This window comes from Acanthaster planci, linkage group LG20 (assembly GCF_054643075.1).
Source record: "Acanthaster planci isolate LZ-2023a linkage group LG20, COTS_SCS, whole genome shotgun sequence".
Classification (NCBI taxonomy): Eukaryota; Metazoa; Echinodermata; class Asteroidea; order Valvatida; family Acanthasteridae; genus Acanthaster; species Acanthaster planci.
The window spans coordinates 7,824,881-7,841,674 of NC_141796.1; the positions used below are offsets into that span (position 1 = coordinate 7,824,881).

The window sequence follows — 16,794 nt, forward strand, 5'->3', positions numbered from 1 at the left end:
TCCAGATATTTGGCACAGCCCTATATGCGTGCATGAACGAGAGTGCACGACGAGTTGGACCCGCTGGACACACTGCCATCCACAAAATCCATCTTGGATGAAATCAAGAGATGGTCCCCACTTAAACATCGCACCTTGTGGCTACTTGTCCAGTGTCCACTTACCAGGGCAGCCTTGTTGGGCTCCAAGCGTAGCAGGACCCCTATCTGGGCAGACCTGGAGTGGATGATGCCAGCGCACACGAAGTTGTCTGGGTTGGGGTCAACGCCCTCCAGGAGACCAATCCCAAAGCCCATCAACTTTTTGGGGGAAAAAATCCACTGATGTGAATTACACAGTGCAAGCCATTCCAAATGAATAGGGGAGTGTTGAATAAAGTTCTGATGCATTTATAGCCCCACTCGTACTTTCAAAATCTACCCCTCGGTGTTGCAGTGTTTTGACGAGGTCAGCTTGATAGGACAGAGCCACAATATTTCACATTGCTTTAGGTACAAGAAGCTTTTTTATCAATTCGGTTCCGGCACAAGCCCATGACAAGTCCTTGCAGGTCCATCACAAGTCAACCAGTTTTAACCTCAGTTCAAATGAACGATGACAAAGGCATTCCCATTCTCACTGCTAAAGTGCTCATCCTGTCACTTGTGACTGGTCTTATGACTAAGCCTTGTGACTGGTTTTATGAGTGACTAATCTTGTGACTGGTCTCATGGTAAGTCTCATGACTGGTCTCATGGTGAGTCTCATGACTGGTCTCATGGTGAGTCTTATGACTGGTCTCATGGTGAGTCTTATGACTGGTCTCATAATGAGTCTCATGACTGGTCTCATAATGAGTCTCATGACTGGTCTCATGGTGAGTCTCATGACTGGTCTCATGGTGAGTCTTATGACTGGTCTCATGGTGAGTCTTATGACTGGTCTCATGGTGAGTCTCATGACTGGTCTCATGGTGAGTCTTATGACTGGTCTTATAACTAGTCTTCTGACTGGTCTTATAACTAGTCATCTGACTGGTCTTATGATAAGTGACTGGTCTTATGAAAAGTCTTCTGACTGATCTTATGATAAGTCTTCTGACTGGTCTTGTGACTTGCTGTGACTGGTCTTGTGGCTTGTCTTATGACTGGTCTTAAGAACAGACTTGTGATGGACTCAATTAAAAGCAGCACACTCACTTTGGTCTTGTTGCCGTCTCTGTCCATGGGGAAATTGGCCTTGAAGATGTTCTGATATTCATGCGCCGGTCTGCAACACAGAAAAGGAGTCACAACTAGCTTGTTATCGTGCTGAAATGCAATAGCTAAACAACTTCTACTAATACCCCTGAATAGCTGGCCCACAATACGGCCGTTTCAAAATAGTGCGCCACCAACAGTTTGCAACGCATTGGCCAATCACAACACGCGAAATATGTGCGCGTTTGGAAAGAATCGACAAATTTTGCCATTATGAATGGCCAACGTATTGCAAACTCTTGGTGGCGCACTATTGTGAACCCTCCGTATTGAAAGGCAACAAGCTGACTCTTTCCATACAATTCCATTCCCTACAGCACTCCGGCATGCTCAGCCACATGATAACTACTCTTGCTTTCAATTGCTCAGCCTGAACAAATAATCATTAGGAAGTGACGACTTTGTCGCTGAGTACCTTTTTCATTTTGTGTATAAAAGACCGACCGAGCAAAACGATCAAAACAAAAGAATTTATAGACAGCTTTTTAACTGTTTGAAGTCTTTAAGACAAGAATCTTGCGCCTACATTTACACAATAGCGTAATGGACCAGAAGTGAAATTGCTATGTCAAAGCAGGTCACCAGCCAAAATGTACGGTCACAGCATATTTCTTTGTAGGTGGTTCCCTGCAGAATTTGTACTTAGCGCATAAACCTGCTAAGCAGTGTCTCCTACTTTGTACAGCAGCGCCATGCAACGGTTGGCTGGTTGATACTCACGCATTCAGCTGGTTCCAACGCGTGAAGAAATCGGCAGAGGACATGGTGGTGGGCTGGAAGAACTTGGACATCATAATGGGAACTTTCAAGTTGATGTATTGCATGGAGCCTCCGGAGCTGGAAAATCAGAAAGACAAACAATCCTTAATCCACTGATGAAAAGTTTGGGTTTTTTCCCTTTTTTCATTCTCGGGTGCAATTCATCGGGCAAAATCAACATAAGTTTGACTTCTTGCAAGCATTCCGATTTCCACTTGGCAATTTTGAGAAATGGAGGCCACCGGGGATGAGGTCGCGTCCATCACAAGTCCAGTCGTGAATTCTTTCGCAGGTCCAGATGACAAGACCAGCCAGGTACCACAGGATAAGCCATGATCACAAGGAATGCAGTTCAGTTGAAAACATGTAGCTGGAAGACTGGATGAATTTGTGACAGACTTGCTGAGACTTGCGAGGACTTGTGATGGACTTGACTGCAGTCCTGGAGGTTCCAACGGAAGGGTGCTACTTCGCTCGGTTAGAACTATTCTGCGTTTGCTTGTTTTGCACTTTTGTACCTTCTCTGGCCGTGAAACCGATGCTGGAAAGTGCAGCATTCCGGGGCTGCATTCTGGTGGGAACACTGTGTGTTTGTGAAAAGCAAACGCTGTTTCTTTTACGGTATTTCACATTTTCAAGTTCTCTCCTCACCCGGAAGCTTTGTGCACTTCTATTTGGAACACTTTTTGCTTAAACATTGAGTTTGCTGGGAAAAGCTTGAACATTAGATACGACACGATTTGCTGAGGTGAGATTGGGCAGCGAAAAGAAATCCACGAAACATTCACCACTGAAACTGGGACTTTCAGTGGTTTTAAAAACCAGCAAGGCATTAGCTCTCTGCAAAATGGCCGAGATTTTTTTCAAGTGCAAAACAAAGTAGCAAAATCTGACCATTAAAAGTCTTACGTGTCGGGCTTAGAAATTGCTAATATCCAGAAAAATCCTGAGAAATCACACCCCTGGGTTCTGGTTAATAGTTGCCACGGTTGCATGCTACACCAACACTGTTGTCCGTCCCTATTGGACGACATGCATGCAAATTACTGCCTGCAAAAGAAACTGTTGACCTAAACCTGACTCCAATATATGATACATATCGTAAAGTGACCTTCTCGCTCTAACGAGTCCACCTGAAATGCTATCAAGCTACCAAGATCCACCTGAAGGCCATCACCCCAAAAGGCAAAACTCGGCTCCATCCCAGTGAGGCCCACCTATCTCTAGTTCTGGGATTTTCTTTTACACTTGCAAAGTTCCAGTCCAGGGTGAACTGAGGTTAATATGCAATGAACCAAAATTAACTAAAAATAAAAAAGCAAACGAAAATTCGAGAAAGAGACATCCCGCCTTGCAGCTAGCCTGTCATGCCATGCCATGCCGTCAATGTTGTACACAGTACCTTTCTCTCGTTGGGGCATGCGGGGGTTCAACAGGTGCTGGTAGGACCCTACATACATGTACGTACACAACAGGTAAACCATCTTTGTGAAACTCAGCAGGTATGTAAAGACATTCAACACGAGCACATCTGTGAAGTTTCTAGTTCAATCCGACGAGGGGTTTTGTCACGTTCGTCACTTTATACACAATAACTCATACCATCATGCTTGCATTGGCCACATGTCGAGTGGAAAAGTTTTAACATTTTTGGCCGACCTGTCTTTATGGGCATTTCTTGAGAACACTATGTTACATTTTCTTAAAAACTGACATTAAAATGAATGGAAAACATTACTAGAGAAATGTCCAAAGTCTCATCACAAAACAAAACAAAATGGAGAAAAGAGTGGTCAGCCTCCGGCTGTTCAGGTGAAATGAAAACGCTCCCTTTGATATCTACATGTAACTACCAGTTTTCGTTTTGATCTACAGTTAAAAAAAAATTCAAAATTTCAACTTTGCTACAATGACAACTGAAACTGAGCAAAACTGTAAAAAAAAAAAAAAAATCAACCAAAACGGCTGGCAACTGAAACAATGCAGTTTTTATCTTTTTATGCAGTACAGCAACGTTACAGCTTCAAAAGAACTGCTGTTTAAAGTTTCTGGGCTGGATTTGCTACTTTCCAGTCTAAACTCTGCATCCAAAAGTATCCAGAGATGCGCGGTACACGTTAAGGCTTTTCAATGAGGCACTGAAGCAGGACATGACAGGAATACAAAACCCTCAGCAAAGCCCACGGAACTGGCCTGACTGGAGAAGAGATGAAATGAAATATAAAGCAAATCGAAATGTCGACAACAGAATCCCTTCACCAGGAAGTTGCTTCTACTGGCATGTGATGCATGATTTGAAATGCAGACTGTCCAGCCCTGGAGTACAGGCTTAAAACCTTTACCGTCAATCCATGGATTGCGAATGGAACATGACACCAGATGATCTTGGAAGCTTTCCACGGTGAAGATGTCAAGTAAAGTAAAGGTTTGCGGTGGCACCATGCCAGGATACCTCTTTTACATGAGCGGTTGTGATAAGAACTGGCAAGTACTCTTTTCAGAACCACACTACATACTCACAAAAGAGATATCCTTGCACCGTGCTATCACAAACCTTTCCTTTATTGTGACACCAGTGTTCTGAAAACCTCTTTTCTTTTGAATTGTTATCTGACATTTTCACAAAAGTACTGGTTTGGCCCCTCTAGGAATGCATTTCCTTTCACGGTTGGAGTACATGAACCTTTTGCCAAATCCGTTTCAGAGGTGGAATGATACATTGTACTTCCAGTGGGAACAAACCGCCAGTACGAATCCATCCAACACCATCGGTATACGGTACGCCCAGTCAGTTTGGACTTCATAGGTACCAGAGAGTGAAGAAAGAGTTAACTTTGCTGCACTGGGTTTTGTAGCTTCTTGGATTCTGAAAGATCCAAGGAGCTTTGCTCTTTTTTAATAGCTCTTCTTGGACTCTATTGGATTTCAGAAAGTGACCAGAGAAAAATCTCCAGGGTGTAAAGAAAGGACACAATGCCACCGGACTAGGAACGAAAAAGAGCGCACTTATTCAGCGAGTAACTGAAACAACACGGCAGAAATACAAAAAAAATTGGACTGAAGGAGAAATCAAAACTTTTGCACGGATCATCCTCGTTACCTTGAGTCAGGGTTAGATGCGGGAGACTGGCTACCTGTCTGCTGTAAGCTACACACGAGGCGAGCAGAGTTAAGACGTTAAATGGTTAAAAGCACAGAAAAATGAAGGAGCAGGGACCGACACCAATGGGTCTCTGATGTTCTTGCAATAGCAAAGGGAGAGACTTGAGACAGGTCACAGGGTACAAGACTTCAGCAACCTTGTGCGTTGGGGTTTGGGTTGACAAGACTGAAGTGAGGCGTGCAGAGCCATGTCCAATCAACCTATGCTGCCAAAAGTGCTGCACTTATTATTACACCCTGTGCAAGTTTCAGCTATTAGTTTTCAATAATCAGTTGAGAAAAAAACAACAAACGCTTCATAAATTGGTGGTTTAGAGAGAGCGAGTCCAAAATTGGCAAAATCCAACTCCTTGCTCCCGTCCACTCATCGGGTGCAGTGTATATCACTCTTTGGTCAGGCCTGGATTTAAAGGGAATATGCTTATACTAATCTTTAAGGGGTGCATACATAAACGTAAGTTGAAAGCATGTGATCAAACTTGAGGGGCACTGATTTTGGGGTGGAAGACACCGACTTATTTCTCGGTGTCCTTTCTCTCAATCCCCTTCTTTAGTCTAATCACTCCAGGGTATTTGGGCTTGAACCCCTGCCAGACGCACCAATCTGCATCACTTATCAAAGTGGCTTGCCCGACCAGCACAACAAGATCCAACAGGTCGACTGTACGTAAGGCCAAACGGCCTGGGAGTCTGTGGTTGCCAGCCATAACAGCCTAGGGGGCTGTGGTTGCCAGCCATAACGGCCTGGGAGGCTGTGGTTGCCAGCCATAATGGCCTGGGAGTCTGTGGTTGCCAGCCATAACGGCCTAGGGGGCTGTGGTTGCCAGCCATAACATCCTTGGAGGCTGTGGTTGCCAGCCATAACGGCCTGGGAGGCTGTGGTTGCCAGCCATAACGGCCTAGGGGGCTGTGGTTGCCAGCCATAACGGCCTGGGAGGCTGTGGTTGCCAGCCACCACAAGACCCAATCAGGGCATTGATCAATGGGGACCAGCTCCCATCGTCTCAACAAGGGAAGTTTACTCGGCTGACTTAGGTTGCCCAGTGCAACAAAGTGCACGAGACTTATACACCGCCTGGCTGAGTCTGGCAGGGTTAGGGTTAAAGAGGAGCTTGGTGTCACTTACACAAATCTAATGTTGAGCAGCGGCGCCACGGTGAATTCCTGCACACACTCGGCCGTGATGATCTGCTGCACCTGGGCCCCACCGTCTATGATGCTGTTCACCGGGGGTGCCTTGACGACAAGCCCTGGGGTCAAAAGTCAAGGGTCACATAGTGCACTGAAAACAGAGACACTGGAACGGCTGCAGAGATATGCTAAGTTTCTTGGACTGTCACGGTGCAACAGTTTGCAACGTACAGATTTCTCAGCTTAAGCGCGGACATTTGGGAAGAACGAAGGGCAAAGACAAGGTTACCGGCTAAAATATCACATTATGGGTATTGCTTATGACTGGTTTTCATCTCCTTTCTGCTCGGCACACAAACATGCTATGTTCAACAGTTCTATAAACCGGTCTAAAATCAGAAGAGTGCAAACCTTAACGGTTGATTCTGATGCAATCGGGGAAGCCAGTATTAATATGAATTTGTTTTTGAAAGCTTGAAAAACCGGTCTAAAGGTTGAAGATACTGAACATCTTGCAAGGCTCAAATCAAATTTGTTCACGAAGCTTGAGTTTGGTGACGGGACAGCGAAAGCAAAGGATACTGGACGCCAAGTCATCCGGGGAGGTGACCGTGGAGCTGAAGTCGGAGAACTGCATGCTGGTCTTGTTGCCGAAGAACAGCACCAGGCGACAGTACATGGACTTGCTCTCCGACTTGACGCCAATCTGCAGCAGGTCGTTCTCGAACAGGACGCCATTGTTTTTACAAATGAATCTGGAATCAGAATTGGGGGAGAGGGGGTTACGGTGGGGGGAGGAGAAATAAACGAGACAGGATCAGCTATAATAATCAAAGCATATTTCTGACATTTCCATACCCTGTGCTAACCATACTTCTAAAAAGTTCTGTTTTCTGACCTGTTTAGGATTATGGGCTGAATACCAAACAATCACTTGCATTTTTTAGCCTAGCTATAACCTGTAGCAACATTACTTTTAGGGCAATGTATTTCCCTTTGACGGAGGGTAAAATAAAACATAACAGTCCTACTGGACCCTTCTGAACTCTCCATTCTTTCACTGTCTACAGCTGCTGTACATGTAATGTTCAGCGTACATCCTTCAAGCTGGGTCGTTTGGACTACCCCACACGGTACCCGAGCAAGAAATGTGACCAGCCCAACAAACTTAAGGTCACCAGTGACACTTTTCGATTCAAGGCCTAAAAAACAATCTTGCACATTGCAGACTGGTAAAAAAAAAACCTCAACATTTTTCAACCTGCTTAATGTCCAGTTTTACTGGACGCCAAACTGATGTATCAAAAGAATGAACTCAAGTCTTTTCCACTCCAAATCTAGCACTATCACCCTGGGCCTTTGTCCCCTAATGCAACAAAGTGAAGCAAGAAATTCCTACTCTATGGGAATGACTCAGCCCAAACTGGACAAAACCTACAGTTGGAGTTGGAGGGGCTTGAGGTAGTTTGAGTTAAAGAAACTCACTTCAAGAAATTCTCCTCAGCGCCCGGCGACAGGGCACCGGTGTCGGCGGCAGCGGTGCTGGGGACCGCAGCCGGCATCTGGGGAGGGGCATCAAAGATGTCCAGGAGGGTGTTCTGGGCTGCAGCCGGCTGCGCTGCCAAGCTATTGATGGCCGCTGCGGGGGCGACGGGCATGGCCATGCCCATGCCAAAGGCCGAGGCGGGCTGGGCCACCGGGGCGGCGTCCAGCCCAAGGAGGTCCGTGGACGGGGGCACGGCCGCAGGAGGGGGCTGGGCTTGTGGAAGCTGCACGGGGCTGGCCGTGCTGGGTGCCTGTATCAGGTAACAACAATGACCATGTAGTTGTGTCTGACAGTAGAAAATGGCGGCGCTTCAAAGAGCACAGTGATCAAAAAAAGAAACGATACCCTAATGAGCCTTGTAAACATCAACGCCATCTTGAAATCAAAGTGTGAAAATTACCATTTCCAGTCATTACTGCCATCTAGATATAACAATGCGCAAGGTTTGCAAGCCAACAGATCTGTGTATGCATATGTTTAGCTATCTGTATCCTCAAAGGCTTTCCAGTGGTGCCGCAGTTGCTTAATTTAAATGATGTGGTTGTTCACTAGCTAGCATACGCAAGAACGCACTTGCGCAAATGACCTCTATTTCTGAGAGCCCACTGCCATCTCCATGCAACGTACATGTTCATCATCTTATTACTTTTCAGTCAAATCATGCCTACGGGAGAAATGTGAAGATCCAAGACAAGTGACAAATTTAGCTACGTGTCACCGGCTAACATGTAGTGAGTCCGATACCCGCGTCATGCAAATGCAGAGCAGTAGCACATTAAGTCATTAAACCACAGAAACTAACGACATACCCATACCCAAGACACTGGCTTGTGAAACCCTATTATCAGAAGGCAGACGGACTGCACAATCGGGCAGTCTTGATGTTAGAACTCAAACCAAAGCGATTCCTTACATCCGTACTGCTCTCCCCGGCTGTGTTGTTGACCTCCACCGAGATGGGCTTGCTGGGTTTCTTCTCCTCCACCACGGCCGACGGCTTCTTCTTCTTCAGCTTGGCCAGGAGAGAGGACTCCCGCTCCGGGAATGGGGGCATTTCCTCCAGCACAGTCGCCTTGATTACAGAGCAGAAAAAAATGGATGAGAATTTTTCACTGATGATATAAGCTTACAGGGCCTTTTGATGGAAAAAAGGCATTGCCGTACAAGAAGTACATGGAAAAGTATGAAAAAAGGTAAAATAACTCCCACTATACATGAAGCTGTAGTCAAGAACACTTCCATATCCACAAATACACATAATGTAAAAGGAGTGTAAGAATGTGTATGAGTGAAAGGATGAGAATATTAACGTACAATGGTATTGTAAAGTACAGCTGTATTGTAAAGTATAGTTGTATAGTATAGTTGTATTGTGCAAAGTATAGTTGTAAAGTACAGTTGTACTGTAAACTATTGTATTGTGAAGTACAGCGGTATTGTGAAGTACAGCGGTATTGTAAAGTATAGTTGTAAAGTATAGTGTACTGTAAACTATTGTATTGTGAAGTACAGCGGTATTGTAAAGTATAGTTGTATTGCAAAGTCAAGTTGTATTGTAAAGTATAGTTGTATTGTACAGTATAGTTGAATTGGAAAGTATAGTGGAATTGGAAAGTATAGTTGAATTGTAAAGAATAGTTGAATTGTAAAGTATAGTTGAATTGTAAAGTATGTTGAATTGTAAAGTAAAGTTGAATTGTAAAGTATAGTTGAATTGTAAAGTATAGTTGTATTGTACAGTATAGTTGAATTGTAAAGTATAGTTGAATTGTAAAGTATAGTTGAATTGTAAAGTATAGTTGAATTGTAAAGTATAGTTGAATTGTAAAGTATAGTTGAATTGTAAAGTATAGTTGTATTGTAAAGTATAGTTGAATTGTAAAGTATAGATGAATTGTAAAGTATAGTTGAATTGTAAAGTATAGTTGAATTGTAAAGTATAGTTGTATTGTAAAGCATAGTTGTATTTCCAAGGAGTACTAATATAGGACAAATATAGATGGCTGCACACGTGATGTACATTCCACTGGCTGCTTCTGAGTATGCCATGCAGAGCCTAACTGTGATGCCACGGGCTTGGCGAGGAATGAACTGTTTCAAAGTCTCTCCCCCTCCCCCTATGGAGTCCAGGCTCCACCTCTCGCCCTCTGCTTCTTACCAGGACGTCGGACGAGGTCCGCACGCTGAGGCTCAGGTACTCCACAGCCCTCTGCTGCAGTTCAGCGTCGGCGTTCCGCAGCTGGTTGTCGTTCTTCAGGACCTGCAGCGAGCAGCACCGAAAGACCACTTCAGTTACTTTGTGCACACTGAGTGTATAAGTGGGAGTTGAACCCACGACCTCCTGCCTACAAGTGTAGATGTACAACCACTTGAACACTGAGCTCCCCTTGGTCAGCCGACAGGTTCGAATCCAGTGACGCAGCAGATACAACAATCAACGACTGGCTGCGTCCAATTGACTTGGCTACAGCTGGAAATAACACAAACCCTATGGAAGCCGCTACATTTTGTCTACAGCCTTCTAACATACGTTTGTGTGTTGTTGCAAGCCGTAGCCAAGTCATTTGGACACTGCCACATACTCTGTCAGTGAGCTGCCAAGCAGGTAAAGGTGCTATTAGCAATATTTATAGGCTTAGCAAAAATAGGCAAAGTATTAGTCACCACCAGCATGCAATGTACGATATTTTGGCTGGTAAACGGCTTCCACCCAACACGTTTATAGTGCTCACACGTTTCTGCTCAAACCAGCTCCACGAACTGCGGTATCCCCAACTTGTGACAGGTTCTTGGTAAGCGTGAAACTGTCAGTTCAACACTGAAAGAACCAACTATGAGACACTTTTCGTTTAACCCCCGGAACACCTCTAAGTGACCAAGGCTTAATCACGGCATATTTGTAGGGAACACCACCTCAAGAATGGCACAGCATCAACTCACATCCTGAATCGTCTGCTTGATCTCCGGGAACAGGTTGATGAACTTAACGTAGGTGGAGAGGAGAAGGCCTCGTGTGGGCGCGGAGCAGAGGTGGAACTTGGAATGGAGGAGGTGGAACTGCACCTGTGGGCTACGTGCACAAAGAGAGAAAAAACACAGAATCTGAAGACTGAAAAAAAAAAATGGCAAGATGGTGGCTGGCAGACTGGGAGTCTGAGGCTGTGTCCAAACCACTTGGCTGCGGCTTAACATTACCCATGAGTCTATGGTTATGGCTGCAGTCACATCCCAAAGAGTTGTGCGCAAATACCAGCCACAGCCAAATGACTCAGACGTGGCCTGCGACTCTTCAAGTCTTGGGATTGGTGGAGCTAGACCAGTCCGGATTTCGTTAAAACCAGCGGGCCTCTCACTTTGACAACTGTTGAATACTGTGACTTTGAGTAGGGTTTCAAACCCAGGGCCTGCGGATGATTAGGACTCGTCACAAGTAAGGATTTGATATTCTCCGCCATTTAGGTCTTAGGATAGTAGACATGCTGGGACGTGTGACAAAGTAAAGCATTCTGACTTCCGCAACAGTTGGATTCTGTTACCCTAAGTAACGTCTCCAGCACACAAGCGCATGCAGGCAAGGCTCTTCTGGAAAGTCAACTCTTGGCAGCGAAAGAAAGACTGACAGCGAGACATCTTGGCTTTACCTTGATCGCGGGTCCCCAGCGATGAGGTTGCCAAACTCTCCTAGGATGTAGCCGCCAACCTTCACCATATTCTCGTGGCAGGCCGGGGCCTGAAGAGCCTGGGTGAAAGACAAGATGAAACAACAAAATCCCCATCAAAAAACAGGACCAGATTCACTCCTGCGTAATCTAGGCTGGTTCCGAGACTATAATGAACATACTTGTTAACGGCTGTGGCTAGTCATCATGTGCACCAATGGCAGAATCTAAGGCTGTAGCCACAAAACACCCCATTAAGTAGGGACTTCAGGCTAGGAGCCTCAATCATATTGAATGAAGAAAAAATATGGCTTCATATCATCCACGACTCCACACTACTTCCATATTTTCTCACAAAGTCAGGCTGGTTAAACTCTTTCACAGATGCACATGCAAGTACCTGGCAATTTCACTTTCAACTGTCAGATTTGATCAAGAGGTTTTGTTTTGTTTTGTTTTGTTTTTCGAGCAAGTTAAACAGGTAAGATCTGTTTCAATTTAGTCCTGAGGCGATTTCCTGGCCCGTATCTCAAAACAGAAAAACCGTTCACAGCAGTCACGGACCTACCTCAAACACCATCTTGGCGGCATAGCCCTGCACGTCCTCCCGGTTGATCACGATCTGGATCACGCGATACCACACCTGGTGAGAGAACGAAAGCAAGGAAAGCTGGCTCCCGGGCTGATCACTTTCAAGCAGTAAAACTCAATAAAATTAGCATCTTAACCCACCTCTGCTGGCCTTCTTGAGGACCCCCCCTTCAAAAAAATTCATCACTGTTTCTGCAGGGCGGTGACACAATTCTGCCTACTTCAACTTACAAGAAGCTTCAACGCCCATGTAATGTAACAGAGGCTCTTTCATCCTCACAATTCAACATCTGGGTGAGTTTAGAAATTGACGGCACAGTACAAATTTGTCTTCAGAACTCAACTATAACAAGCTTAAAAGGGCTTTTTTTCTGTTCATGCCAAGATACAAATTCTGAATTTAGATTGCATCATTCTGAGAAAACAGAGATAACAAGGGGAACCCTCAGCCCTGTGTTCGCAGTGGCTAAACCCTTGTGCATGACAAACAGTGCATGTAGCCATTGTTTGTAGTCAACAGATAAAATCAAAGAAAGCATATTTTCCTTAGACATGTTAGAGGTGCTCTTTAATGTCACAGCTCTTGTTAGCGTCAGCAAAAAAAACTGTCGTCAACACTAACTTGCACATTTCCTAATTGCAAGGAAATTTGACGTAACTGTAAAACTTTACGCATTTTGGTACTCCATTCAATTCAGCAGTTTTGGCACACTCACCTCTTCGCTTACAAAGTCTCCAGCGATGCGGATCAGGTTCAGTATCGTGTCCACATACCACGTGTAGTCCACCGCAAACTTCTCAGCCAAGATAGCCACCTTCAACACCTGCGCAACGAACGCGATCAGAGGTCAACAGTCACATAAAAATTGGCAGCTCCATGGCAGGCAGAAAGTCACAATGGCAAGAGGAGCTTACATGAGGATTTAACCTCAATGGAGTTTGTGTAGTGTACCCAGAGATTACGCCAGGCACCCAACCTACCTAGAGTTAGCAGAGGGTACCTCTGAGCTACAGCAGTAGCCACTAACCTCCCAATGTATGCATGGCATGCCCGGTGCAAGCTTTTGCTTTTCAAGTTTTTGCCACCTCTTCTTGACTCGATATTCTTATTTGTTCTCTTTTTATATATCTTGTGTGATTTTGCCTTCCATGAAGAGGAAAGAAATGCTACAAATGACAAATGATGTAAAATGTACTACTAAATGTAAAGCAATACTTCACTAGATTTCTTCACCCTTTATAAGTACCTTCACAAGTACTGTTGCTACTAACAAAATGCCAAAGGAATGTATTTGCTATATACCTCTTGTGTAAACTGTGGGTAATACTGAAGTACTTCACTGAAATACTCCACTGAGTAGTATTCATTATGAAGCCAAAAGAGCAAGCCAAATATTCAATATGGGAGTTCCTTGCACGGGTAAGCAAGAGCGTACCATTTCCTCTCGGATGGAGTAGTCAGCCTTCTCCAGGTAGTCCAGCATCTCGCCCACGATCTCCTCCGTGTTGGTCCGGTCGCACATGGCATAGAGGAGGTCCACGGCTCGCTGGCGCACGCTGACGTCTCGCTCCGTCTGCACACATGAATCAAAGAGAAGGTGTCTTAGGGATCTCACATGTGCCAGATACAGATCTCTCCTGTGCAGATGCTGTTCAGATTCCCCTATTTAGGGGATCCGATTTCCCCTGGGCATTTTGCAAGAGGGACGTTCTGACAATGACATTATCTGCTGCGCAGTGGGCCATCGGAAGTTTCTTAGTCAGAAAAAAATTGGCATTTCAAGCCCCAAGGAATGGTCGCTGGTCTGTTCAGTGCAGCAACCACTACAATACATGTGCCTGGGAAAATCTTTGTAGATTAATGGCAGGTGGAATGGATAACTCTTCTCACCGTCTCCAACATTCAGTACACAAGTGAAAAACAAAGACTAACAAAGGAGCAAAGAACTCCGTTCAAATATGCTACGACACTCTGTGACACGGGAAGACAGGAGATGACGAAGACAAAAAAAGAGAGGGTCACCTTCAATGCTGTTACAACTGTCTCTTGGTGCTTCTTGACGGCTTCCCTGGAGAACTCGGAGGAGGCCAGCAGACACATGCTCTCCAGGGCAAGATACCTGATGTCAACAAAAATCCAAAGCATCCTGACGTGAATCATCAGTCGCTGAGGTACCCATGCCAAACAGAAATGGTTAGCGAGTCATCTCAGCATGAGCTGAGAGGTTCAGAGGGACATGATCTTCATCCAAGGGCAAAACAGTCTATGGGTTGACTGACTTGCCACCATCGCTGACCAAAGTTCTGGGAAAATCGTGCCAATCATCCTCCGTGACAATGACAACAATGCAAAGAAAACTGATTCATATGTTGGGTAAATGTTACCTGAGCGAGAGGCAAGCCATTTTGGGGTGCCTGCAGAAAAGCCCCAATCATTTGATGCCGACGGACAATGAGATAATCTGCATACTGTTCAGTGATACGATCAGATCCCAATTTGACACATTGACAACAAGCCTTTTGCAAGTTTAAGTTGAATAAAATCTGGTACACTGAGTAATCTGATTGCACAAAAACATAATTTGAATTCCTCAGACTAAAGACGCTGTTGCAATACCTCGTAATTCGGGGTAAATTTTTGCATGGCGACCACCATCTCTGAAATGGACTGGTTCCTTTGTGCCCTTCTTATCCACTGACAACAGTGTATTGGTGCAAGGCTTCTCTTATGTAACTAAGCAAACGCTTGCCCCGAATCGCGAGGTATAGCAACAGTGTCTTTAGTCTGAGGAATTCAAATTGTTACGTTCACGTGAATTTAAAGAATTCAGTGTACCAGATTTTATCCAAATTTAACACGCAAGAGGCTTATTCTATTGCAGATAGGATCCTCGGAGAGGCAAAAGTACATCACTACAACCGCATTATTTCCTTGGTTCTTTCCTCATTTGGCAGGGGGTCTCTGCTCGTCTTGTCTCCCTTACCTCAGGTTGGTCTCCCTGTGCAGCAGGAACTGGCCCACGGACGACGGACAATGAGATAATCTGCATACTGTTCAGTGATACGATCAGTTCCCAATTTGACACTTCGACAACAAGCCTGTTGCAAGTTAAAGTTGAATAAAATCTGGTACACTGAGTTATCTGATTGCACATAAACGTAACAATTTGAATTCCTCAGACTAAAGATGCTGTTGCAATACCTCGTAATTCGGGGTAAATTTTTGCATGGCGACCACCATCTCTGAAATGGACTGACAACAGTGTATTGGGGCAAGGCGTCTCTTATGTAACTAAGCAAACGCTTGCCCCGAATCGCGAGGTATAGCAACAGTGTCTTTAGTCTGAGGAATTCAAATTGTTACGTTCACATGAATTTAAAGAATTCAGTGTACCAGATTTTATTCAAATTTAACACGCAAAAGGTTTATTCTATTACAGATAGGATCCTTGGAGAGGCAGAAGTACATCACTACAACCGCATTATTTCCTTAGTTCTTTCCCCATTTGGCGGGGGTCTCTGCTCGTCTTGTCTCCCTTACCTCAGGTTGGTCTCCCTGTGCTGAAGGAACTGGCCCAGCTGGTTGCAGGCCCGCACCAGCAGGTTGGGCTCGCTGTCGTGGTGGATGATCAAGTTGATGGCCTCGAACAGCACGGCGTTCTTGGAGTTGGAATGTTGGACCTTCTTGGACTTGGGCGGCTCCTGTGTGGTAAGACGAGGACGTTAAAGCAAGGAAAATTTGAATGCAGAAAATGCAGGGCTAGGTTGGACCAAATCAGCATGACTTAACTTTAACTCCCTAAGTCGTGTGTTAAAATCACATTGAAAATCGGAGGATTTAACCCTCTTAGTGTTGAAGATGCATTTAAGGCCCAACCTAACATATGAGACACAAGTCACAGAACCACTTCAAAATGAAAGACCTTTAAATGAATCTGACATAAAAAAGCAATAGGAACCATCAAGATTTGTATCCACATACTGTTCAGTTTTCGTCAGGATGCTAGCCAGAGTGAGACACAGGAAAAATATCTCCCTTTTTGTACTTTCCCACAAGCAAAATTACAGCAGGGCATTCAGAAATACACAGAGCTGAAATAAAAGGACAGAAAAAATATCTTTCCTTCCTACTGCTTTTCCCCAAACCTGTGGACGACGAACAATTTTATTTTCTTGCGACGGCCTTGTGATTTTTTTTCTTAGGGGGGGAGGTGTGGCACAGACCCCACCCCTCGTACCAACCTGCGCTTTGTTGAGGATGGTCTCCAGGCATTCGTTCAACCTGCCCCTGTTGGCCGGGTCATCCGGTGGCCCGTAGCACTGCAAGAGTCTCAGCAGTTTGACGGACAGCCACGGCGCCGGCACAAAGTAGTAGGTGTAGTCCTGCAGGTCTGTGTAGGACGATGTCACGATCTGCAGACGAATCCACCAGCCACAAGTCTCAGATACAACCAATTTACAATCTGTTCTGTGGATATCGCCACAGTTATTGCATATTTTGGTGAAAATGCCGTCAATTTCATTTTCATACACTACAGACATATTTGATCCTCAAAGAAAACAGGAGATAGTTTCACGCAAAAGTTTGACTATAGTACAGATATTGACAATGGAGGAAATAAAAGGAAATGAGAAAACAGAATCTGAAATCCCATTAGAACAGGAGACATATCATGGCTGACGATAGTCATTCCACTGCTTTGTTGAG

General features: G+C 44.9%; 1 protein-coding gene across 4 annotated transcripts in view; it reads right to left on the reverse strand.

The window, feature by feature from the left end:
• LOC110974887 (AP-2 complex subunit alpha-2-like) overlaps positions 1-16,794 on the reverse strand; it is a 36,226-nt gene that overhangs the window by 4,048 nt on the left and 15,384 nt on the right. Inside the window, exons 8-25 of one of the 4 annotated variants that reach the window (XM_087130393.1) lie at positions 16,329-16,499; positions 15,628-15,788; positions 14,110-14,206; positions 13,523-13,660; positions 12,803-12,910; positions 12,064-12,138; positions 11,478-11,575; positions 10,777-10,906; positions 9,995-10,096; positions 8,750-8,908; positions 7,776-8,086; positions 6,873-7,045; positions 6,286-6,409; positions 5,098-5,145; positions 3,400-3,447; positions 1,959-2,075; positions 1,179-1,248; positions 165-299 (exon numbers count right to left, since the gene is read on the reverse strand). In XM_087130393.1, coding sequence (XP_086986519.1) covers positions 165-299; positions 1,179-1,248; positions 1,959-2,075; positions 3,400-3,447; positions 5,098-5,145; positions 6,286-6,409; positions 6,873-7,045; positions 7,776-8,086; positions 8,750-8,908; positions 9,995-10,096; positions 10,777-10,906; positions 11,478-11,575; positions 12,064-12,138; positions 12,803-12,910; positions 13,523-13,660; positions 14,110-14,206; positions 15,628-15,788; positions 16,329-16,499 — 2,265 coding nt within the window. The remainder of the gene's footprint in view (positions 1-164; positions 300-1,178; positions 1,249-1,958; positions 2,076-3,399; positions 3,448-5,097; positions 5,146-6,285; positions 6,410-6,872; positions 7,046-7,775; positions 8,087-8,749; positions 8,909-9,994; positions 10,097-10,776; positions 10,907-11,477; positions 11,576-12,063; positions 12,139-12,802; positions 12,911-13,522; positions 13,661-14,109; positions 14,207-15,627; positions 15,789-16,328; positions 16,500-16,794) is intronic. The other 3 variants (XM_087130395.1, XM_087130394.1, XM_087130396.1) reach the window with 3 other exon arrangements.